General features: G+C 41.6%; 1 protein-coding gene across 4 annotated transcripts in view; it reads right to left on the reverse strand.

Annotated features, from left to right (window-relative positions):
* The window catches only part of hipk3a (homeodomain interacting protein kinase 3a), a 46,241-nt gene extending 26,799 nt beyond the window's left edge, over window positions 1–19,442 (reverse strand). For 2 of the 4 annotated variants that reach the window (XM_024379995.2, XM_024379992.2), the window contains exons 1-2: window positions 19,222–19,412; window positions 15,755–16,922 (exon numbers count right to left, since the gene is read on the reverse strand). In XM_024379995.2, coding sequence (XP_024235763.1) covers window positions 15,755–16,446 — 692 coding nt within the window. In that variant the 5' untranslated portion in view covers window positions 16,447–16,922; window positions 19,222–19,412. Of the gene's footprint in view, window positions 1–15,754; window positions 16,923–19,119 lie in introns of all 4 variants that reach the window. The other 2 variants (XM_024379993.2, XM_024379994.2) reach the window with 2 other exon arrangements.
* Between the last annotated feature and the right edge of the window lie 6,874 nt (window positions 19,443–26,316).

Raw genomic sequence — 26,316 nt, forward strand, 5'->3', positions numbered from 1 at the left:
CAAAGCAGTTTGACTACATTTAGGCCTAGTAGATAAAAGCTAAGCTTTAGTCACCAATAAGAAACACCATGAAAGAGGTAAAATCTCTCATGAAACACCCTCCGTTACAACCTCTCCCTCTTTACAGGGGTCACTTTAAAGTTGAAAAAAAATATCAATTTCCAAAACACAGACCATATAAACCTGCATTTTCTATTGCTTACAATGAAATTGCAGTCTTTATTGCAAAAATTATGCATGGCCATCATATTTCTAATGATTGTCATAGAAAGAATGTAACTGGCTACATTTCTTAATAATTTTCTTGAAGTTAAACCTAGAATCAAATCAAACTTTGCCACATGCGCCGAATAAAACAAGTGCAGACTTTACCGCGAAATGCTTACAAGCTCTTAACCAATGGTGCAGTTCAAGAAGAAAATATTTACCAAGTAGGCTAAAATAAAAAAGTAACACAATAAGAATAACGACGCTATATACAGGGGGTATCGGTAACGAGTCAGTGTGCAGGGGTACAGGCTATTTGAGGTAAACTCTACATGTAGGTGGGGGCGAAGTGACTATGCATAGGTAACAAGCAAACAGTGAGAAGCAGCAGTGTACAAATGTACAAGAGGAGGGGGGTCAATGTAAATTGTCCGGTGGCCATTTTTAGCAGTCTAATGGCTTGGGGGTAGAAGCTGTTGAGGAGCCTTTTGGTCATAGACTTGGCACTCTAGTACCGCTTGCGGTGTGGTAGAAGAGAAAACAGTCAATAACTCAGGTGACTGGAGTCTCTGACAATATTTAGGGCTTTCCTCTGACACCACCTAGTATATAGGTCCTGGATGGCAGGAAGCTTGGCCCCAGTGATGTACTGGGCCGTTCGCACTACCCTCTGTACCGTCTTATGGTCAGATGCCGAGCAGTTGCCATACCAGGCGGTGATGCAACCGGTCAGGATGCTCTCGAGGGTGCAGCTGTAGAACCTTTTGAGGATCTGGGGGCCCATGCCAAATGTTTTCAGTCTCCTGAGAGGGAAAAGGTTTTGTTGCACCCTCTTCACAACCATCTTGGTATGTTCGGACCATGATAGTTCGTTGGTGATGTGGATGCCAAGGAACTTGAAGCTCTCAACCTGCTCCACTACAACTCAATCGATGAGGGGCCTGATCGGCCCACCTATTCCTGCAGTCCACGATCAGCTCCTTTGTCTTGCTCACATTGAGGGAGAGGTTGTGGTCCTGGCACCACGCTGCCAGATCTCTGACCTCCCTATAGGCCATCTCATCATTGTCGGTGATCAGGCCTACCACTGTTGTGTCGTCAGCAAACTTAATGGTGGCGTTGGAGTCGTGTTTGGCCACGCAGTCATGGGTGAACAGGGAATACAGGAGGGGACTAAGTACACACCCCTGAGGGGCCCCAGTGTTGAGGATCAGCATGGCAGATGTGTTGTTGCCTACCCTTACCAGCTGGGGGCAGCCCGTAAGGAAGTCCAGGATCCAGTTGCAGAGGGAGGTGTTTAGTCCCAGGATCCTTGGCTTACTGATGAGCTTTGAGGGCACTATGGTGTTGAATGCTGAGCTGTAGTCAATGAATAGCATTTTCATATAGGTGTTCCTTTTGTCCAGGTGGGAAAGGGCAGTGTGGAGTACCATTGAGATTGCGTCATCTGTGGATCTGTTGGGGCGGTACGCAAATTGGAGTGGGTCTAGGGTGTCCGGGAGGATGCTGTTGATGTGAGCCATGACCAGCCTTTCAAAGCACCTCATGGCTACTGACATGAGTACCACGGGGCAGTAATCATTTAGGCAGGTTACCTTTGCTTCCTTGGGCACAGGGACTATGATGGTCTGCTTGAAACATGTAGGTATTACAGACTTGGTCAGGGAGAGGTTGAAAATGTCAGTGAAGACACTTGACAGTTGGTGCGCACATGCTTTGAGTACACATCCTGGTAATCCATCTGGCCCAGCAGCTTTGTGAATGTCGACCTGTTTAAAGGTCTTGCTCTCATCGGCTACCGAGAGCGTTATCACACAGTCATCCAGAACAGCTGGTGCTTACATCCATGCTTCAGTGTTGCTTGCCTCGAAGCGAGCATAAAAGGCATTTAGCTCACCTGGTAGGCTCGCGTCTGGCGAGTCACTGGTACGTCCTGCTTTAGTTTTTGCTTGTAAGCAGGAATCAGGAAAATTGAATTAAGTTCGGATTTGCCAAATGGAGGGTGGGGGAGAGCTTTGTATTCATCGGTGTGTGTGGAGTAAAGGTGGTCTAGGATTTTTTCCCCCCCTGCTTGCACATGCGACATGCTGGTAAAAATGTGGTAAAACTGATTTAAGTTTGCCTCAACTTCTTTGGGACTGGGGGGGCAGTATTGAGTAGCTTGGATAAAAAGGTGCCCAGAGTAAACTGCCTGCTACTCAGGCCTAAAAGCTAGAATAGGCATATAATTAGCAGATTTGGATAGAAAACACTCTGAAGTTTCTAAAACTGAAGGATGTCGGAGTATAACAGAACTCATATGGCAGGCAAAAACCTGAGAAAAATCCAACCAGGAAGTGGGAAATCTGAGGTTTGTAGTTTAAGTCATTGCCTATCGAATATACAGTGTCTATGGGGTCATATGCACTTCCTAAAGCTTCCAATAGATGTCAACAGTCAATAGAACCTCGTTTGAGACTTCTACTGTGAAGGAGGGGGGATTGAGAGCTGATTGAGTCAGGTGTCTGGCAGAGTGCCATGAGCTCAGTCTCGCTCGCTCCGATGAGAGTTAGCTGCATTCCATTGCATTTCTACAGACAAAGGAACTTTCCGGTCGAAACATTATTGAAGATTTATGATAAAAACATCCTAAAGATTGATTCTATACTTCGTTTGACATGTTTCTACGAACTGCAATATGACTTTACATCTGAACTTTCGCCTGGACTTGCCCGCGCCTCCTGAGTTTGGATTTGTGTACTAAACGCGAGAACAAAAAGGAGGTATTTGGACATAAATGATGGACTTTATAGAACAAAACAAACATTTATTGTAGAACTGGGATTCCTGGGGAGTACATTCTGATGAAGATCATCAAAGTGAATATTTATAATGCTATTTCTGACTTCTGTTGACTCCACAACATGGCGGGTATCTGCATGGCAGGTTTGTGTGTCTGAGCGCCGTACGCAGATTACTGCACGTTTTGCTTTTTCAGTTAAAAAAATTTGAAATCTGACACAGCGGTTGCATTAAGGATAATTTTATCTAAAGTTCCATGTATAATAGTTGTATCTATTATCAATGTCTATTATGAGTATTTCTGTGAATTGATGTGGCTCTCTGCAAAATCACCGCATGTTTTGGAACTACTGAACATAGATTTTTGGATATAAATATTCACTTTATCGAACAAAACATACATGTTTTGTGTAACATTAAGTCCTATGAGTGTCATCTGATGAAGATTATCAAAGGTTAGTGATGAATTCTATCTATATTTCTGCTTTTTGGGACTCCTCTCTTTGGCTGGAAAAATGGCTGTGTTTTTCTGTGACTTGGTGGTGACCTAACAATCGTTTGTAGAGCTTTCGCTGTAAAGCCTTTTTGAAATCAGACACTGTGGCTGGATTAACGAGAATGTCATCTTTAAAATGGTGCCTAATACTTATGTGTTTGATTTATGAGATTTCTGTTGATTGAATTTGGCGCCCTGCAATTTCATTGGCTGTTGGCGAGGGGTTCCTCTAGCGGAACGGGGTTCCGTTCCCAGACAGGTTAATCTGCCGATTTTTTACAATTTGTAATAATGACAATTACAACAATACTGAATGAACACTTATTTTAACTTAATATAGTACCCCAATAAAATCTATTTAGCCTCAAATAAATAATGAAACATGTTCAAATTGGTTTAAATAATGCAAAAACAAAGTGTTGGAGAAGTAAAAGTGCAATATGTGCCATGTAAAAAAGCTCAAGTTTGAGTTCCTTGCTCAGAACATGAGAACATATGAAAGTTGGTGGTTCCTTTTAACATGAGACTTCAATATTCCCAGGTAAGAGGCTTTAGGTTGTAGTTAATATAGTATTTATAGGACTATTTCTCTCTATACCATTTGTATTTCATTAACCTTTGTCGAATTAATGTTCTAATAGGCACTTTAGTATTCAAATCAAATTTATTTATATAGCCCTGCGTACATCAGCTGATATCTCAAAGTGCTGTACAGAAACCCAGCCTAAAACCCCAAACAATGCAGATGTAGTATTGCCAGTGTAACAGTATAGCTTCCGTCCCCCTCCTCGCTCCTCCCTGGGCCCGAACCAGGAACATATCAACAGCCACGCTCGAAGCAGCATTACCCAATCGCTCCACAAAAGCCGCGGCCCTTGCAGAGCAAGGGGAATAACTACTCCAAATCTCTGAGCGAGTGAAACGCTATTAGCACGCACCCCGCTAACTAGCTAGCCATTTCACATTGGTTACACCTGCCATTGATAGGCTTGAAGTCAAACAGCGCTGTGCTTGCAAAGAGCTGCTGGCAAAACACACTAAAGTGCTGTTTGAATTAATGATTACGAGCCTGCTGCTGCCTACCATCGCTCAGTCAGACTGCTCTATCAAATATCAAATCATAGACTTAATTATAACACACAGAAGTACGAGCCTTTGGTCATTAATATGGTCGAATCCGGAAACTATCATTTCGAAAACAAAACGTTTATTCTTTCAGTGAAATACGGAACCGTTCCGTATTTTATCTAACGGGTGGCATCTCTAAGTCTAAATATTCTTGTTACATTGTGCAACCTTCAAATGTCATGTCATAATTACGCAAAATTCTGGCAAATTAGTTCGCAATGAGCCAGGCTGCCCAAACTGTTGCATATACCCCGACTCTGAGTAAAATGAACGCAAGAGAAGTGACACAATTTCACAGAGTTAAAATTGCCTGCTAACCTGGATTTCTTTTAGCTAAATATGCAGGTTTAAAAATATATACTTCTGTGTATTGATATTAAGAAAGGCATTGGTGTTTATGGTTAGGTACAGTCGTGCTTCAATTATGCTTTATTCTCAAATGCACTTTTGTTAAATCATCCCCCAGTGTTGCATCGATTATATGCAACGCAGGACACGCTATATAAACTAGTAATATCATAAACCATGTGCAGTTAACTAATGATTATGATTGATTGATAATTTTTTATAAGATAAGTTTAATGCTAGCTAGCAACTTACCTTGGCTTCAACTGCATTCGCGTAACAGGCAGGCTCCTCGTGGAGTGCAATGAGAGGCAGGTGGTTAGAGCGTTGGACTAGTTAACCGTAAGGTTGCGAGATTGAATCCCAGAGCTGAGAAGGTAAAAATCTGTCGTTCTGCGCCTGAACAAGGCAGTTAACCCACTGTTCCTAGGCCGTCATTGAAAATAAGAATGTGTTCTTAATTTCTTGAGTGTAGGGGGCAGGATTTTCATTTTTGGCTAAAAACCGTACCCATTTGAAACGGCCTATTTCTCAGGCCCAGATACTAGAATATGCATATATTTGTCAGATTAGGATAGAAAACACTCAAAGTTTCCAAAACTGTCAAAATATTGTCTGTGAGTGTAAGAGAACTGATATTGCAGGCGAAAACCTGAGGAAAATCAAACCAGGAAGTGCTGTTTTTCCTGAAAGCTCTGTTCCATTGGATGCCTTGCCTCAATTTAAAAGGGATATCAACCAGATTCCTTTTCCTATGGCTTCCTCAAGGTGTCAGTCTTTAGACATAGTTTCAGGCTTTTATTTTGAAAAATGAGCGAGAAAGATAGCATTGCATCAGTGGATAGCTGGGTGTTCGCAGAGTTTTGCTTGCGCAGAGTGGGGCAGCCATTGTTTCTCCCTCTCCTATTGAAAAAGCGACAGTCCCGGTTGAACCTGATTATAAATAAACGCTTGACGTGTTTCTGTGGACATTACGGACACTTTTTGGAATTTTCGTCTGCGATGTCATGACCGCTCGAGCCTGTGGATTACTGAACATAACGTGCCAAACAAATGGAGGTATTTTGGATATAAAAATAATCTTTATGGAACAAAAGGAACATTTATTGTGTAACTGAGTCTCGTGAGTGCAAACATCCGAAGATCAAAGGTAAGCAATTTAATCTATTGCTTTTCTGACTTTCGTGACCAGTCTACTTGGCTGCTAGTGTTTGTAATATTTTGTTTTACTGAGAGAGATGTTCTTACATAAAACGCTTGTTATGCTTTCGCTGAAAAGCTGTATTGAAATCTGACACGCCAGGTGGATTAACAACAAGTTAAGCTGTGTTTTGTTATATTGCACTTGTGATTTCATAAAAATTTAATATTTTTTGTAATTTAATTTGAATTTGGCGCGCTGCAATTCAGCGGGTGTTGATGAAAATGATCCCGCTAAAGGGATGGGTGCGTCAAGAAGTTAACTGACTTGCCTAGGTAAGTAAACGTTTAAATCTATATATGTTCTCAAATAAAATTAAAATACATTTAAATAAATTAAAAAATTTAAAATCGGCGTCCAAAAATACAGATTTCCGATTGTTTTGAAAACTTGAAATCGGCCCTAATTAATTGGCCATTCCGATTAAATCGGTCGACCTCTACTCTGGACAGACCTGAAAATAGCTGTGCAGCTACGCTCCCCATCCAACCTGACAGAGCTTGAGAGGATCTGCATAGAAGAATGGGAATAGCTCCCCAAATACAGGTGTGCCAAGATAGTAGCATCATACCCAAGAAGACACTAGGCTGTAATTGCTGCCAAAGGTGCTTCAAAAAAGTACTGAGCAAAGGGTCTGAATACTTTTGTAAATGTGATATTTCTGTGTGTTTGCTTTGTCATGTGGAGTAGTGTGTGTAGATTGATTTGGGGGGGGGGAATTTAAAACATTTTAGAATAAGGCTGTAATGTAACAAAATGTGGAAAAAGGGATCTGCATACTTTGAGTGCACTGTATATTATGCTGGAAAAAGTCAGTTATAAAGTCTTCTGTCCTTGTTTAAAACAAGTTGTCATCCAATAGGCTCGATTAAATTTCCAATATCCTCGCCCATGTGGAAATTCTGTAACAGTAATGTTGTTATTTGATGGGCCGACCGCATTCTGTCCCCCATGAACATTTGGTGACAGCGAGAATTACTTAAAAGTAGTCAAGACGACAAGCTTGATTGAGCCTCTGCCATGTATATCTCACTAGGTCAGGATATTTAAGCCTCCATATATAATATATTTAAGCCGCCACTAGTTCCAATACAGTTGAAGTCGGAAGTTTACATATACCTTATAGGCTGACCACACCGCTCAGCATCTTGTGCTCGAGCATTGCAAAATACATTGAGGAATCTGTGTTATTCAATTATTGAGCGTCTGCGTTGACAAGAGCTCAAATTTAAGTAATTCCTATTTCTGACGTAGATTGCGATGAAAGTTCTGCCTCTCCCATCTCATAATTGGTTTATAGAAGCACGTGCCATCTCCTCATTGGTTATACCCACGTGGGTGATTGAATGACGAACTGTGTTGCCGGTCGGTGTAGTAATACTATTAAAGTTTAGATTCCAATCACCATATAAGTCCAAAGAAGAAAACGCCTGGAAAGAGGAGAAATTACTAGAAACTATTTGGTTGACCGTTTTGTGTGTGGATTAATTGTCGCAGTAGAGGACCTTGTGCATTTCAGATAAAATAACAACCTAACGTTTATATCCCAGGACAAATTAACTAGCAGCAGCAAGCTAGCTAAATAGGACAAATTAGCTAGCAAGTACTAGCTATTGATATTTTAACCTACGAGTCGCGATCAAGTTGTGTAGTGGGACAAAATAAATGTATGCATGGTGCACGCAAGACAGTTTGGGTTCCGTGTTGGCCGAATCCATTTAAACTCAGTTTCACAATTCCTGACATTTAATCCAAGTAAAAATTCTTAGGATCACCACTTTATTTTAAGAATGTGAAATGTCAGAATAATAATAGAGAGAATTATTTCTTTCAGCTTTTATTTCTTTCATCACATTCCCAGATGGGTCAGAAGTTACACATACACCCAATTAGTATTTGGTAGCATTGCCTTTAAATTGTTTAACATGGGTCAAATGTTTTGGGTAGCCTTCCACAAGCTTCCCCCAATAAGTTGGGTGAATTTTGGCCCATTTCTCCTGACAGAGCTGGTGTAACTGAGTCAGGTTTGTAGGCCTCCTTGCTCGCACGCTTTTTCAGTTCTGCTCACACATTTTCTATAGGATTGAGGTAAGGGCTTTGTGATGGCAACTCCAATACCTTGACTTTGTTGTCCTTAAGCAATTTTGCCACAACTTTGGAAGACCCATTTGCGACCAAGCTTTAACTTCCTGACTGATGTCTTGACATGTTGCTTCAATATATACAGTCGTGGCCAAAAGTCTGCTGCCTCAGTTTGTATGATGGCAATTTGCATATACTCAAGGATGTTATTAAGAGTGATCAGATGAATTGCAATTAATTGCAAAGTCCCTCTTTGCCATGCAAATGAACTGAATCCCAAAATAAACATTTCCACTACGTTTCAGCCCGGTCACAAAAGGACCAGCTGACATCATGTCACTGATTCTCTCATTAACACAGGTGTGAGAGTTGACGAGGACAAGGCTGGAGAGCAATCTGATCATGCAGATTGAGTTCAAATAACAGACTGGAAGCTTTAAAAGGAGGGTGGTGCTTGGAATCATTGTTCTTACTCTGTCAATCATGGTTACCTGCAAGGAAACACGTGCCGTCATCATTGCTTTGCACAAAAAGGGTTTCACAGGCAAGGATATTGCTGCCAGTAAGATGGAGAGGAGAGAGGTTCAAGTGTTGTGAAGAAGGCTTCAGGGCGACCAAGAAAGTCCAGCAAGCGCCAGGACCGTTTCCTAAAGTTGATTCAGCTGCAGGATCGGGGCACCAGTACAGAGCTTGCTCAGGAATGGCAGCAGGCAGATGTGAGTGCATCTGCACGCACAGTGAGGCAAAGACTTTTGGAGGATGGCTTGGTGTCAAGAAGGGCAGCAAAGAAGCCACTTCTCTCCAGGAAAAACATCAGGGACAGACTGATATTCTGCAAAAGGTACAGGAATTGGACTGCTGAGGACTGGGGTGAAGTCATTTTCTCTGATGAATCCCCTTTCCCGATTGTTTGGGGCATCTGGAAAAAAGCTTGTCCAGAGAAGACAAGGTGAGCGCTACCATCAGTCCTGTGTCATGCCAACAGTAAAGCACCCTGAGACCATTCATGTGTGGGGTTGTTTCTCAGCCAAGGGAGTGGGCTCACTCAATTTTGCCTAAGAACACAACCATAAATAAAGAATGGTACCAACACATCCTCCAAGAGCAACTACTCCCAACCATCCAGGAACAGTTTGGTGAAGAACAATGCCTTTCCACATGATGGAGCACCTTGCCATAAGGCAAAAGTGATAACTAAGTGGCTCGGGGAACAAAACATCGATATTTTGGGTCCATGGCCAGGAAACTCCCCAGACCTTAATCCCATTGAGAACTTGTGGTCAATCCTCAAGAGACGGATGGACAAACAAAAACTCTGACAAATTCTGACAAACTCCAAGCATCGATTATGCAAGAATGGGCTGCCACCAGTCAGGATGTGGCCCAGAAGTTAATTGACAGCATGCCAGGGCAGATTGCAGAGGTCTTGAAAATGAAGGGTCAACACTGCACATATTGACTCTTTGCATCAACTTCATGTAATTGTCAATAAAAGCCTTTGACACTTAGGAAATGCTTGTAAATATACTTCAGTATTCCATAGTAACATCTGACATATATCTAAAGACAGTGAAGCAGCAAACTTTGTGAAAATTCATATTTGTGTAATTCAAAACTTTTGGCCACGACTGTACACACTTCTCCTTTCCTCATGATGCCAACTATTTTGTGAAGTGCACCAGTCCCCCCTGCAGCAAAGCATCCCCACAACATGATGCTGCCACCCCCGTGATTCACGGTTGGGATGGTGTTCTTCAGCTTGCAAGCCTCCCCCTTTTTCCTTTAAACATAACGTTGGTCATTAAGGCCAAACGGTTCTATTTTTGTTTCATCAGACCAGAGGAATTTCTACAAAAAGTATGATCTTTGTCCCCATGTGCAGTTTCAAACCGTAGTCTGCCTTTTTTAATGGGGGTTTTAGAGAAGTGGCTTCTTCCTTGCTGAACGGCCTTTCAGGTTATGTCGATATATGACTCGTTTTACTGTGGATATAGATACTTTTGTACCCGTTTTCTACTGCATCTTCACAAGGTTCTTTGCTGTTGATCAGCACTTTCTGCACCAAAGTATATTCATCTCTAGGAGACAGGACACGTCTCCTTCTTGAGTGGTATGACGGCTGCGTGGTCCAATGGTGTTTATACTTGCGAACTACTGTTTGTACAGATGAACGTGATATCTTCAGGCGTTTGGAAATTGACTTGTGAAGGTCTACAATTTTTTCCTGAGGTCTTGGCAGATTTCTTTAGATTTTCCCATGATGTCAAGCAAACAGGCAATGAGTTTGAAGGTAGGCCTTGAAATACATCCACAGGCACACCTCCAATTGACTCAAATTGTCAATTAGCCTATCAGAAGCTTCTAAAGCCATGACATCATTTTCTGGAATTTTCCAAGCTGTTTAAAGGCACAGTCAACTTAGTGTATGTAAACCTCTGACCCACTAGAATTGTGATACAGTTAATTATGAGTGAAATAATCTGTCTAAACAATTGCTGGGAAAAAAACACTTTTGTCATGCACAAAGTAGATGTCTTAACCAACTTGACAAAACTATAGTTTGTTAACTTCTTCGATATAGGGGGCGCTCTTTTAATTTTTGGATAAAAAAATGTTCCCGTTTTAAACAAGATATTTTGTCACGAAAAGATGCTCGACTATGTATATAATTGACAGCTTTGGAAAGAAAACACTGACGTTTCCAAAACTGCAAAGATATTATCTGTGAGTGCCACAGAACTGATGCTACAGGCGAAACCAAGATGAAATTTCAAACAGGAAATGCCCCAGATTCTGAAGGCGCTGTGTTCCAATGTCTCCTTATATGGCTGTGAATGCGCCAGGAATGAGCCTACACCTTCTGTCGTTTCTCCAAGGTGTCTGCAGCATTGTGACGCATTTGTAGGCATATCATTGGAAGATTGACCATAAGAGACTACATTTACCAGGTGCCCGCTTGGTGTCCTCCGTCAAATTTATTGCGTAATCTCCAGCTGCGTGCATTTTTCCATTTGGTTCAGAGGAGAAACCAAACTGCCACGAATGATTTATCATCGAATAGATATGTGAAAAACACCTTCAGGATCGATTCTAAACAACGTTTGTCATGTTTGTCGATATTATGGAGTTAATTTGGAAAAAAGTTTGGCGTTGTAATGACTGAATTTTCTGGATTTTTTCTTAGCCAAACATGATGAACAAAACGGAGCGATTTCTCCTACACAAATAATATTTTTGGAAAAACTGAACATTTGCTATCTAACTGAGAGTCTCCTCATTGAAAACATCCAAAGTTCTTCAAAAGGTAAATGATTTTATTTTAATGCTTTTCTTGTGAAAATGTTGCCTGCTGAATGCTAGGCTTAATGCTATGCTAGCTATCAATACTCTTACACAAATGTTTGTGTAGCTATGGTTGAAAAGCATATTTTGAAAATCTGAGATGACAGTGTTGTTAAAACCTCTTAAAGAGGCTGTGAATTTTTTCAGCTTTTTGTTAAATCGCGCAAAATTTCAACGTCCTGCTACTCATGCCAGGAATATAGTATATGCATAAGATTAGTATGTGTGGATAGAAAACACTCTGAAGTTTCTAAAACTGGTTAAATCATGTCTGTGACTATAACAGAACGTGTGTAGCAGGCAAAATCCCAAGGAAAACTGTTCACAAAAAACAAACAAAAAATATCCCTCCGCCAGTCTCTGTATTGTCTATGGCAAGGGAAAATAGATAGGGCCCAGTTTACAGTTCCTACAGCTTCCACACGATGTCACCAGTCTTGGCAATTGGGTTGAAGTTAATCCTTGGTGAAATGAGAAATAGGCACTTCCTGTCATCGAGTACACCGGGGGAAGTTATGAAAGAGAGAATATGGACCATGATTTCAAGACTTGCTGCTATTGAATACAGATCGCCCCGTGATCAATTTGATTGATTATTAACGTTTACTAATACCTAAAGTTGGATTACAAAAGTAGTTTGAAGTGTTTTGTCAAAGTTTATAGGCAACTTTTTTAATTTTAAAAAATGATGTTGCGTTTTGGAAAGCAGTTTTTTCCTGGATCAGACGGGCTTCATAAATGGACATTTTGGGTATACATGGACGGATTTAATCGAAAAAAAAGACCCAATTGTGATGTTTATGGGACATATAGGAGTGCCAACAAAGAAGCTCGTCAAAGGTAATTAATGTTTTATATTTTATTTCTGCGTTTTGTGTAGCGCCGGCTACGCTAATTCTTTTGTTTACGTCCCCTTTAGGTATTTCGGGGGGTTGCATGCTATCAGATAATAGCTTCTCATGCTTTCACCGAAAAGCATTTTAAAAATCTGACATGTTGGCTAGATTCACAACGAGTGTAGCTTTAATTGAGTACCCTGCATGTGTGTTTTAATGAAAGTTTGAGTTGTATCGAGTACTATTAGTTGTCACTCTGAAATTTCCGCTGATGTTGATCCCTGTACAGGGACAGCAGCCATAAAAGTAAGCTTGTGAGCCAATATATTTATTTCATTTCATTTGCGATTTTCATAAATAGTTAACGTTGCGTTATGGTAATGAGCTTGAGGCTATGATTACGCTCCCGGATACGGGATTGCTCGACGCAAGAAGTTAACAAGAAATTTGTGGAGTGTTTGAAAACCGTGTTTTAAAACCTCTTAAGCCCACCCGAGACGCAATCGTCTCATCTAGCCATCAGCAAATGCAAATGCGCTACGCCTAATGCTTAATAGCACTCGTTAAAACTCAAACGTTAATTAAAACACACATGCAGGGTACTGAATTAAAGCTACACTCGTTGTGAATCTAGCCAACAAGTCAGATTATTAAAATGCTTTTCGGCGAAAGCATGAGAAGCTATTATCTGATAGCATGCAACACCCCGAAATACCTGAATGCGACGTAAACAAAATAATTAGCGTAGCCGGCGCTACACAAATAGCAGAAATAAAATATAAAACTTTCATTACCTTTGACGAGCTTCTTTGTTGGCACTCCTATATGTCCCATAAACATCACTATTGGGTCTTTTTTTTTCGATTAAATCGGTCCATATATACCCAAAATATCAATCTATGGAAACTGTGTGATTCAGAAAAAAACACTGTTTCAAAACGCTACGTCATTTTTTTAAATTAAAAAAGTTGACGATAAACTTTCACAAAACACTTCGAAACACTTTTGTAATCCAACTTTAGGTATTAGTAAATGTTAATAATCTATCAAATTGATCACGGGGCAATGTGTATTCAATAGCTCCACGTTTTCAAATCATGTTCCGAAATCTCTCTTCCAAAACTTCCTGTCGGAGACCGGATGGAAAGTGGTCTCTCTTCTTCGTTTGACCAAGAAACAACGGGCAGGCAATTGACAAGACTAGCGACATCGTGTGGAAGCTGTAGGACTTGCAATCTCGGCCCCATTTAATTTGGTGTCCCTTAAACAATACATGCAAGTGGCGCATTGATATTTTTTCCAGTTTTCAGTGATCAGTTTTTCTTGCGCCTTTCGATGAAACACACGCTCTGTTATAGTCACAGCCGTGATTTAACCAGTTTTAGAAACGTGAGAGTGTTTTCTATCCACACATACTAATCATATGCATATACTATATTCCTGGCATGAGTAGCAGGACGCTGAAATGTTGCGCGATTTTTAACAGAATGTTCAAAAAAGTAGGGGGTAGGCTTAAGAGGTTTAATGACTCCAACCTAAGTGTATGTAAACTTCCGACCTAAACTGTATATCCATGACATTCGTGATTTCCTTAAGTGATAATTTGATTTCCTTTACGGTCCATTGAGGTATTTAAAACTGTTATAATATCCCACAATAATAAGATTTTTGTATTGCTTGTAGGATTGATAAATTATTATATTATAAATTATTATATTTTGTCACCATAGCATCACCCACCTGTAGCACGCGCTCCAGCAGGTATATCTCTCTGGTCACCCCCAAAACCAATTATTTCTTTGGCCGCCTCTCCTTACAGTTCTCTGCTGCCAATGACTGGAACGAACTACAAAAATCTCTGAAACTGGAAACACTTATCTCCCTCACTAGCTTTAAGCACCAACTGTCAGAGCAGCTCACAGATTACTGCACCTGTACATAGCCCACCTATAATTTAGCCCAAACAACTACCTCTTTCCCTACAGTATTTATTTTGCTCCTCTGCACCCCATTATTTTTATTTCTACTTTGCACCTTCCACTGCAAATCTACCATTCCAGTGTTTTACTTGCTATATTGTATTTACTTTGCCACCATGGCCTTTTTTTGCCTTTACCTCCCTTATCTCACCTCATTTGCTCACATTGTATATAGACTTGTTTATACTGTATTATTGACTGTATGTTTGTTTTACTTCATGTGTAACTGTGTCGTATGTGTCGAACTGCTTTGCTTTATCTTGGCCAGGTCGCAATTGTAAATGAGAACTTGTTCTCAACTTGCCTACCTGGTTAAATAAAGGTTAAATAAAAATACATAAATAAAAAATATATATTTTTAAAGACACGTGGATGTTGTTCCCAATACCATGAAGCATACAGAGTTCTAAAAACACTTCTGGGTGCCATGTGCTGTACACTAAACAGAGGAATGCCCGAACACCTGATTTCCGGTGTTTAAATGCACATTTACACGCAACATTCATGCCCCCGCCTGACTGACCTCTCTGGCTACATGCAGCCTCGCCATGACAGGGCTGTGTAGTGCGACCATTTTACTTGCATTTGTTCCTAAATACTTTACTGTGCCACCTGTAAATGGAATTTAGGAGCACCAGTGTGCCTAGAAAGAATCCTTGATATCTAAAATATTTGCTCCTAAATTACTTTGTGCGCCTACATTTTTTTACTTAGGCGCACATGTGCTCCTTGTAAAAAAAGGTCAGCGTAGAGCCCTGCATGAGAGGAAACTGGTCTTGTAAGCACCTCAGACCAGGACAGTTTCTGAGAAACTCTACACCATAACATGGAAGCGGTCACTCACGGCTGTAAGTTATGCAACACTGGTTAAACATTTCACATAATTGTTCAAGTGGAAGCTTATGCCTGTGTATACATAGGGCAGTGACCAAAAGGGTTATACTTCCTGAGAATGTTCCATTTGTCTCATCCAGAAACACGCAAGACATAAGGCATTCTCGTGCACGTAATTTCTGTTCCTTCAGCAGGTTACGTAATCCAGGCTCATTTGGGTGTGACTGATGGTTAACAGAGGCAGTGCAGAAGAAGTGTTTGAATGCTGTCAAGCTCCATCAAAAACCTGTAGATTATTACAGGGCCATTTGTTCACATTACATAACATAATAGCCTAAATACCTTAAAGCTCTGGAAAAGATGCTAACCCTTGTGAAATGCTGCCCCTGTATCTCAAACTGGTTAGTGCTTACTTAGTAGCCTTACTGGGGTTGTCCTGAATTCTGTTAACTTTTAAAATGTGTTTCTAGCAAGATAAAGGCATGAAGAAGACCCTATTAGTAAAGGAGCAGGCCCGACCTACCTGTAGTAGCGTGACTGCAGGTACGTGGAGCACACGGCTTTGGACACGTGGCTGGCAGAGCCAAAGTCGATCACTTTCACCCGGTAAGGCTGTCGCACCGGGTCCACCAGCATAATGTTCTCCGGCTTCAGGTCAGCGTGGATCAGGCCCAAGCTCTTGAGCTTCTTCAGCGCAGTGGCCACCTGCTGTAAGACCGGTCTGATCACCTTCAATGGCAGCGGGCTGAACTTGTTCTGCTTGAGAAAGTCATAGAGGTTTTGCTCCAGCATTTCAAACACCAGGCAAGTGTGGCTGCGGTGCTGGAAGCACTCGAATGCCCGCACCAGGTTGTGCTCATCAGCGTTCTCCCCACTCAGACGGGCAAGGATGCCCACCTCAATCTGGCCCTGCCTTGCATACGATGGGTGGTTCTTCAAGATCTTGATAGCCACAACCTCCCCTGTGCCTCGCTTCCAACACTTCACCACCTGTCCGAAGGTGCCACGACCTAGGAACTCCAGCACCTCATAAGTGTTCTTCATGGAGCACAAGACCTCGTGCTGCACCAACTGGTAGTCCCCATCCCCTGCCGCATTACGAGCCCCAGTCCCAACAACATTCTGTTTGGGGGACACTGCCCCCATGGTGTTCTTGTTCCCTACATTAGTTTGCAACATGGCAGGTATCATGGAAATGTCCTCCACTATCTGCATGGCTTTCCCACTGTTCTCCACTCACCCTTACAGTTCAGCCCACATCGCAGGAAGCTGTCCAATTAGAGCACAGTGGAGGTTTGAACTACCTCCTTCACCTTGTTCACTGCTGCTTCTCTAGCCACAGTCCCCGAAACCCAGGGTGACTGCACCTACACTGCTGTCCCCCTGCAGCCTCAGCTTCTCTGGACCCTTGCCTTGACAGGGGGGGGGGGGTACTTCTTTCAGGGATGTAGCTGCCTGCAAAGATAAGTCCTGCCCACTCTGGGGTCTACAAGACACTTTCGTCTTAATTGAAAGGAGGATATTGGTAGGCTTAGCAATGCCAAGGTTTACTCCAATTATATAGGTCTGCAGGGTCCTCCTATGAAAAACACAGCGATTGAGCTCAACTGTGGGTTTCTTCACACTGCAAAAGGCACTTGTTTGGGTTTGATAAACGTGTGGTGGGTAGACCAAAACGTGTGAGGTCATACCTGTAAGAAAGAAAGGGGAATGATTAGTTTACTTGAACTACTTCATTTCTGTAAATTCATCTTTAGGGAGTTAAATGCAATTTAGCCAGCCACGTTGTTGTTATGTGGGTGATTGGTGGAAGTTGTATTGAGAAGGATAACAAAGCATGTTAATGAGGATGCACTCAAACATTTCAGTTAGATCAGATAGAAATTGGGGGAAAGGCAGGCATGCTATTTGTTCAATAGCAAGCTATACTGGGGCATTCAGCAAAAAACTCAAAACTAAACGTAATGAGGGGGATCGCATAACTCTGTGGGCGAGCTATGCTGCCTGTCACTCAGGCAGGAAAAGCAGAGAAAGCAAAAAGGTAACTACAGCAGATAAGAGCAGCTTTATTCAACCAGCAAACTGTGACACTATAGACCACAGGCAAACAGAGACAGACCATTGCTTGCACGTCAAAAGATAAGCATTCAGCATAAACTGTTTAAAATGTAAGCTTGCCTCTATAGTCTCTGTTGGAGTACCAGCAAAGTTGCGAAATATGACAGGTTTAGCTGTCCTGCTGATTATAGTTAGTGTTTGCTTCAAAGTATGGGAAGGTTTTATGCTGACATTGCACTAGTTACAACTAGAGTTACTAACACCTAACTCAAAGTCCTCCTGGCATGTATGGAAAGGCTATTTTGATATAGGCACGATGCACCAATAATGAAGGGGATGTTTTTTTACTGATTGTTTATTCTGTCTCGTTCCCACTCAAACGCCCACATGGAAAACCACAAAGCCCCAGCCAATATAACTGGATTTTCAAATCCAAATGACCGGTGGTCTCAACCCCAAGGGGGAAAAAAACATTGATAGAATCAAACAAAAATGACCACATTCAGGAGCACACTTCTGTGCAAGTACTGCACTTACAACTCCCTCACTGTGAGTCACATCAGCCAGATAAAGTAGTTACACCTTAGGGTACAAATATGCCAAGTTCAGGCAGGCTAATGGGTGTCTTCTGTATCAAAAGGATCTACATTACTTCAGTTCCTAATTGAAGTAATATTGAAAACAAAATATAAAACATGGCTAGTTGTATAACACTATAACTAAAGCATGTCATCCTACCGAAAGGAACTGTGCAAAACAAAACCCCCATTAAAAAAAGGTTCACACTCCGGGGTTCCCCCTTTCTTTATCATTATTTTCATATGCTTGTCAGACACTTAGTAGCTACCACACTAAGTACCAAAACAGAGCCAGCTGCAATGCCTGCTGTCCCTACACCACACCCCAGCAATGGTAGGAGACCCTGGCCCAGTATTGAATTACACTCCTCACCATTTCTGGATTAGAAGGCTGCCTGCTATAAAAGGCCACGTGTAAATCATCAACAAATGGGTGAGTTGCAGAGTAGACTGAGGGGTATGGGTGATTGATAAAACACCTGACTACGTGGCTTCAAGGAAGTAACTAGTAGTGTCAAGGCAGAAATCCACTAGTATGTATATTATGCAGCGAATATTTTATCTAGTTATATGACCGAGTTATAAAATATGGTTATTATAAGCTATCTGGCTGGTGAATGTAACGTTAGCTAGCTAAGCGTTTAATGTTAGCTTGTCAGAAATGGTATAGCTATAGGAAGGACATGGGATTAAACGCCCCCCCCCCCTCACTGATAGTGTGCAGTACTGTCACAGTATATTTGGTATGTGGCTAGTCCACAAAATGTAGCTAGCTATTAAACATGAACGTTGGCTAGTTAGCTTGTAAATTCAAGTTGTAGCTAGTAAGTTAAAGTTGTAACATTAGCTAGCTAACGTTTGCTAAACAGCAAATATTGGTATCTAAATTAAAGATTAGCTCGCTAACTAAACGATGTACAGTATGGGTAGGAGAATGGAGATGGCAATAATTAGCTAACCCCCCTCAAAAAAAAAAAACAATTAACGAAATGTAGTTAAAAACCAAAGGACGAATCAAAAATCAAAAAGTCAACCCAGGCTGACGAACAAACTTTTTGCTAACGTTAGCTAGCTTGACATATTTGCTAGCTAACGTGAAACGAACTGTTTGCTAGATATCTAACTACCGACGAAATGCATAAAGATATAAATTGGGCTTGATATTATTGTAGCGCACACATCTTTATAAACAATAGTAAATGACAGAATCCGGGGCTTCTCTGAACATGCTAACGAGTTAACAAGTACCCACACCATGCTCGGTTTGCCTGCAATGCTGCCATCTTGTTCTCTTAGACAACGAGGATCTCGACAAACCCACCATCTCCCACATGTCAAACTCCAAATAACTCACGTATTACACCATTAAATGAAACCAGTCTTCGTCCACTGCGTAGTTAACAACTGCCAGTTTCGGGAAAAATTGGCTCTTGTTTTCGTTTCAAGGGCCACGAAACCCATATTTCTAACCTTTGTGGGGACCAGTTGTTCCAGAGACCGCACTGTTCCAGCACTTTGCTCGTTGTTGCTGAGTCCCTCCCCACCCCTGTTGCGTGTGGAATGTTTGAGAGTCATGGAACAAGAGCAGAGAAATCGACTCACCATGAGCTGATTTTTGAGAAATGTGCGTAACATCATCAAAACTACATTTAAACTACAACCATTAACATTTATTAAAGATAAAAACAAAAAACTATGACAGATTTGTGCAAATGTGGACATTCCCCATAGCCTCATGTGATCAGTTACAGCAATCCAATTATAGTACCAATTTCAAAATGAATTTAATTTACCACCAATATCCTTAATTGAACTCTAATGCAATTCTATCAAATGTATTTTCAATGTCATGGGGGTGACCCCACCACATAAAATATAAATTGAATCTGTTTTTAGACACAATTGATAAGGACTCTGCATTCTATCCATAACAATTAATTTTATATTCTGGGCAATTCTAAAATGTACACAATTTTTTTTAAATCAAGAGCTGCCTGCAAGCTAGCCTTTGATCATGGCTCTCATTACGCTTCAATCACACCGACAGGGAAGGCATTTTGGTACCCCAGAATTACATTATTTTCCAATGAAACGCTGCGTTTGCCTTGCAGCATTGCCAGAGGCAGTTGCAGTGCGTTCTGTGTGGTACATACGTTGTATTTATCGAACGTATGCGTCAAACTGTATGTGTAGACGGCTTGACAGAAATAGTAGCAGAAGGTGAGTGTTGAACATTTGTTGCACACATATCCAGATGATGCTGCATACTATTTTGCCCCCTTACACTATCGGTGTGATCAAGGTGTTACAATACGTTACACATAAAGTCTCGAATACACCGACACCGCGGTTGCGTTTTGGTACACCAGAAGTACATTCATTTCCGATGGAACACTGCATTTGCCTTGCAGCATTGTTTTGTAGAGGCAGTTGCTGTGCATTCTGTGTGGTGCATACATTGGATTTATCACATTGTCTGCATAGATGGCTTGACTGAAATGGTAGCAGATGCCTTGATCACACCTACAGCATCATTACACAAAATGGTATGCAGCATATATGTGCAACAACAGTTAAACATTCACCATCTGCTACTATTTATGTCAAGCTGTCTATGCATACAATTTGATGCAGAAGTTCGATAAATCCAGCATATGCACCACAGAACGCACTGAAACTGCCTCTGCACCCCAATGCTGCACGGCAAATGCAGCATTCCATTGGAAATTAATGTACTTCTGGTGTACCAAAATGCAACGATGTCGGTGTCATCTAGGCGTTAGGTGAAAGTTGAACTTTTGTTGCACACATATCCAGATGATGCTGCGTATATTTGCGCAAAAACACTGTAGGTGTTTTCAAGGCATAAGTCATTGGATGAAGGCGTCTTCTGTAGGGGATATTGTTCTGTCGGGGTATATTGTTAACGATCAGGTCTGAACATTAAAACGCATCGCTTGCGGTACGGTTTTGGAAGCATAAGGACCTTGTCTTCATGCTTCCAAAGGACAGCAAGAAATACTTTTCACAAATAAACATTGATAGACACTAGACAGGGCATTGACAGCCTAAACCTGCATGCGACTGGCAATAAACAATAACTTTATTCATCTGATCAAATCAAATTGTATTGGTCACATACACATTTTTAGCAGATGTTATTGTGGGTGTAGCAAAATGCTTGTGTTCCTAGCTCTAACAGTGCAGTAATATCTAACAATTCACAACAATACACACAAATCTGAAAGTAAAAGAATGGAAATAATAAATATATAAATATTAGTACGAGCAATGTCGGAGTGGCATTGACTAAAATACAATAGAGTAGAATACAGTATATACATATGAGATGAGTAAAGCAGCATGTAAACATTATTAAAGTGGCCAGTGATTCCATGTCTGTATATAGTGAAGCAGCCACTTGTAGGGGTGGCAGGCAGCCTAGTGGTTAGAGAGTTGGACTAGTAACTGAAAGGTTGCAAGATCAAATCCCTAAGCTGACAAGGTAAAAACAAATCTGTTGTTCTGCCCCTGAACAAGGCAGTTAACCCATTGTTCCTAGGCTGTCATTGAAAATAAGAATTTGTTCTTAACTGACTTGCCTAGTCAAATAAATAGTAAGGTGCAGTGTAGAATAACTGGGTTGTAGCTGTCTAGTGATGTGGTAACTAACAGTTGTGAAGCACCAGGGGAAATAACTCTCCAAGACCCTCAGAAGGTCTCCGAAACTTGATAATTTTCCCACAGTAACTTGAAGTTAATAGCCGTGTCCGAGAGCATCCAGATGACTGACGATTAACTAATATATAAATAAAGACTCATTATTATTTGTACATCAGTCAGTCACAATTTACCCATACATTGCGGTTTTGATCCTCTCGAACATAGCCAATGTCTGGGCCAATATTGAAAGTGTTCTGTTTCCCTCTGCTGTTAGATATGTGAAACTCAAAATTAATAGAGCCACACAGTGGAAGTGTCATTATACCTATAAAAGCTAGCGGTCAAACAGGGAAATAGTTCCAATAGTTTTTCCAACATTCATTTTTCCACATAGTTTTCTATTAAAACACTTCAAATAAGGTCTGTGTATGCTTGCCCTGGTCTGACATTTTGATAACGTAAATCCCACTCGGACAAGGTGACCTTTATCAATATATTCGCCTGTATTTACCCTCGAAAAATGAAATGCTAATTAGCTGCTAAAGTGGCTATCATGAAGTACTACAAATGCCGTGATGATCTTACTGAGGCTGCCGAATCGAGGAAAATGTAAGAATCTCTGGATTAACTATGATAGCTAAATGTAGAAATTCATAAATTGGCAAAATTTATTTAAATGGACAATTCTTTGAACTGTCTTCTGCAAATTTTAAATTGACACAATACCTGTTAGCAAATGTGCCAGCTAGCGATGACATGCAGAGATTTATAGCTTTGCATGATGTCTACTTTGATGCTAATTAGCATTTTCGAATCGGAGATAATAGAGCAGAATATATTGATACAAGTCACCTTGTCCTAGAGAGATTTACACAGTTATCAAAATGTCACACCAGGGCAAGCCTACACAACACAGATCTTACTTATTCAGTATATATATATTTAGGTTTTATACACGTTTTGGTTTTATACATAGTATTTAATTCCTCTAAATATATATATTTTTTACCATTCTCACCTTCAAAGTCACAAAAAGGCAGTGAATTAAATTCAGCAAAGGCTTGGCAACCAACATCAATTTTATTGGTCACATACATGGTTAGCAGATGTTAATGCGAGTGTAGCGAAATGCTACACTCACATTAAAGGCTTGTGCTTCTAGTTCCGACCGTGCAGTAATAAGTGTAAAGGAATGAATAAGAATATATGGAAGATGATGGCTGAACGGCATAGGCAAGATGCAGTAGATGGTAAAGTATATACGAGATGAGTAATGTAGGGTATGTAAACATTTTATAAAGTGTCATTGTTTAAAGTGACTAGTGATACATTTATTGCATCCAATTTTTAATTATTAAAGTGGCTAGAGATTTGAGTCAGTATGTTGGCAGCAGCCACTCAATGTTAGTGATTGCTGTTTAACAGTCTGATGGCCTTGAGATAGAAGCTGTTTTTCAGTCTCGGTCCCAGCTTTGATGCACCTGTACTGACCTCGCCTTCTGGACAATAGCGGGGTGAACAGGAAGTGGCTCGGGTGGTTGTTCTCCTTGATGATCTTTTTGGCCTTCCTGTGACATCGGGTGGTGTAGGTGTCCTGGAGGGCAGGTAGTTTACCCCTGGTGATGCGTTGTGCAGACCTCACTACCCTCTGGAGAGCCTTACGGTTGTGGGCGGAGCAGTTGCTGTACCAGGCGGTGATACAGCCCAACAGGATGCTCTCGATTGTGCATCTGTAAAAGTTTGTGAGTGTTTTTGGTGACAAGCCAAATTTCTTCAGCCTCCTGAGGTTGAAGAGGCGCTGCTGCACCTTCTTCACCACGCTGTCTGTGTGGGTGGACCAATTCAGTTTGTCCGTAATGTGTATGCCGAGGAACTTAAAACTTTCCACCTTCTCCACTACTGTCCGGTCGATGTGGATAGGAGGGTGTTCCCTCTGCTGTTTCCTGAAGTCCACAATCATCTCCTTTGTTTTGTTTATATTGAGTGTGAGGTTATTTTCCTGACACCACACTCCGAGGGCCCTCACCTCCTCCCTGTAGGCCACCTCGTCGTTGTTGGTAATCAAGCCTACCACTGTTGTGTCGTCTGTAAACTTGATGATTGAGTTGGAGGCGTGCATGGCCACGCAGTCATGGTTGAACAGGGAGTACAGGAGGGGGCTGTGAACGCACCCTTGTGGGGCCCCAGTGTTGAGGATCAGCGGGGTGGAGATGTTGTTTCCTACCCTCACCACCTGGAGGCGGCCCGTCAGAAAGTCCAGGACCCAGTTGCACAGGGTGGGTCAAGACCCAGGGTCTCGAGCTTAATAACAACTTTGGAGGGTACTATGATGTTAAATGCTGAGCTGTAATCGATGCACAGCATTATTACATAGGTATTCATCTTGTACAGATGGGTTAGGGCAGTGTGCAGTGTGATTGCGTTGTCTGTGGACCTATTGGGGCAGTAAGCAAATTTTACATAAATGTAAAAGCAAAAAATATTCTCAGGATTGAAGTGCTTAATGCTGGGTGCTGATAATCGCTTTACTGATATGTGATTACAGCATCACACATTACACTAAATACAGCAACTCGCCCAAGCCTCCCCATTTCTCCTTCACCCAAATCCAGACAGCTGATGTTCTGAAAGAGCTGCAAAATCTGGACCCCTACATATCTGCCGGGCTAGACAATATGGACCCTCTCTTTCTAAAATTATCTGCCGAAATTGTTGCAACCACTATTACTAGCCTGTTCAACCTCTCTTTCGTATCGTCTGAGATTCCCAAAGATTGGAAAGCTGCAGCGGTCATCCCCCTCTTCAAAAGGGGAGACACTCTAGACCCAAACTGCTACAGACCTATATCTATCCTACCCTGCCTTTCTAAGGTCTTCGAAAGCCAAGTTAACAAACAGATCACTGACCATTTCGAATCCCACCACACCTTCTCCGCTATGCAATCTGGTTTCAGAGCTGGTCATGGGTGCACCTCAGCCACACTCAAGATCCTAAACGATATCATAACCGCCATCGATAAGAGACATTACTGTGCAGCCGTATTCATCAACCTAGCCAAGGCTTTCGATTCTGTCAATCACCACATCATTTTCGGCAGACTCAACAGCCTTGGTTTCTCAAATGATTGCCTCGCCTGGTTCACCAACTACTTCTCTGATAGAGTTCAGTGTGTAAAATCGGAGGGCCTGTTGTCCGGACCTCTGGAAGTCTCTATGGGAGTGCCACAGGGTTCAATTCTCGGGCCGACTCTCTTCTCTGTATACATCAATGATGTCGCTCTTGCTGCTGGTGATTCTCTGATCCACCTCTACGCATACGACTCCATTCTGTATACCTCTGGCCCTTCTTTGGACACTGTGTTAAGTCACCTCCAGACGAGCTTCAATGCCATACAACTCTCCTTCCGTGGCCTCCAACTGCTTTTAAATGCAAGTAAAACTAAATGCATGCTCTTCAACCGATCGCTGCCCGCACCTGCCTTCCCGTCCAGCATCACTACTCTGGACAACTACAAATACCTAGGTGTCTGGTTAGACTGTACACTCTCCTTCCAGACGCACATTAAGCATCTCCAATCCAAAATTAAATCTAGAATCTGCTTCCTATTTTGCAAGAAAGTGTCCTTCACTCATGCTGCCAAACATACCCTTGTAAAACTATTCTACCGGTCCTTGACTTCGGCGATGTCATTAACAAAAATAGCCTCCAACACTCTACTCAGCATACTGGATGAAGTCTATTACAGTGCCATCCGTTTTGTCACCAAAGTCCCATATACTACCCAACACCCCAACCTGTATGCGCTCGTTGGCTGGCCCTCATTACATATTTGTCGCCAAACCCATTGGCTACAGGTCATCATTTTCTAGGTAAAGCCCTGCCTTATCTCAGATCACTGGTCACCATAACACCCACCCATAGCACACGCTCCAGTACATTGCGCTGGTCATCCCCAAAGCCAACACTTACATTGGCCGCCTTTCCTTCCAGTTCTCTGCTGCCAATGACTGAAACAAATTGCAACAATCTCTGAAGCTGGATACATATCTCCCTCACTAACTTTAAGCATCAGCTGTCAGAGCAGCTTACCGATCACTGTACATCCAACTTCCTCATCCCCATATTATTTAGCCTCTCGCACCCCAATAGCTCTACTTTCACATCTGCACATCTCACACCAGTGTTGATTCTTAATTGTAATCATTTTGCCTCACCTCCCTACATTTGCACACTCTGTACATAAGATTTCTGTGTTGACATTTGTTTCTCTCATGTGTAACTTGTCACACTGCTTTGCATCATCTTGGCCAGGTAGCAGTTGTAAATGAGAACTTGTTCAACCTTTTTATATAACCAGGTAGGCCAGTTATGATTTAGGGTAGGGACGTCCCAAGGACCCCTGATAGCACTAACCAGTGAAAATGGTCACTAGTTACCACAGTCATAAACCCTGCCTATTGCTACAATCTCTTAATGTGATTTTAAACCCAACCATAACCACACTGCCAACCTCATTCATGACCCTCACTAAATTAAGACCAGAAATACAATATGACTTTGGTAAGTGGAAACGGGTGAACATGGCGTTTTACGGCATCGACGAACTTCAACTCCTGTCAAGAACTCAGAAATACGCTAAATCAGTTCCAATGTGTGTATTGCCTTTTGGATACTGTGGGAAATGGAGCTCATCTTTCTATGAGTTTAAGTCAAAATGTTCAATAAGTTCTCAGATGGCTACAATTTCATTATTTATGATTATGACAGTGTGCAATGTACCATGGTG

This window comes from Oncorhynchus tshawytscha, linkage group LG19 (genome assembly GCF_018296145.1).
Source record: "Oncorhynchus tshawytscha isolate Ot180627B linkage group LG19, Otsh_v2.0, whole genome shotgun sequence".
In the NCBI taxonomy this organism is placed as follows: Eukaryota; Metazoa; Chordata; class Actinopteri; order Salmoniformes; family Salmonidae; genus Oncorhynchus; species Oncorhynchus tshawytscha.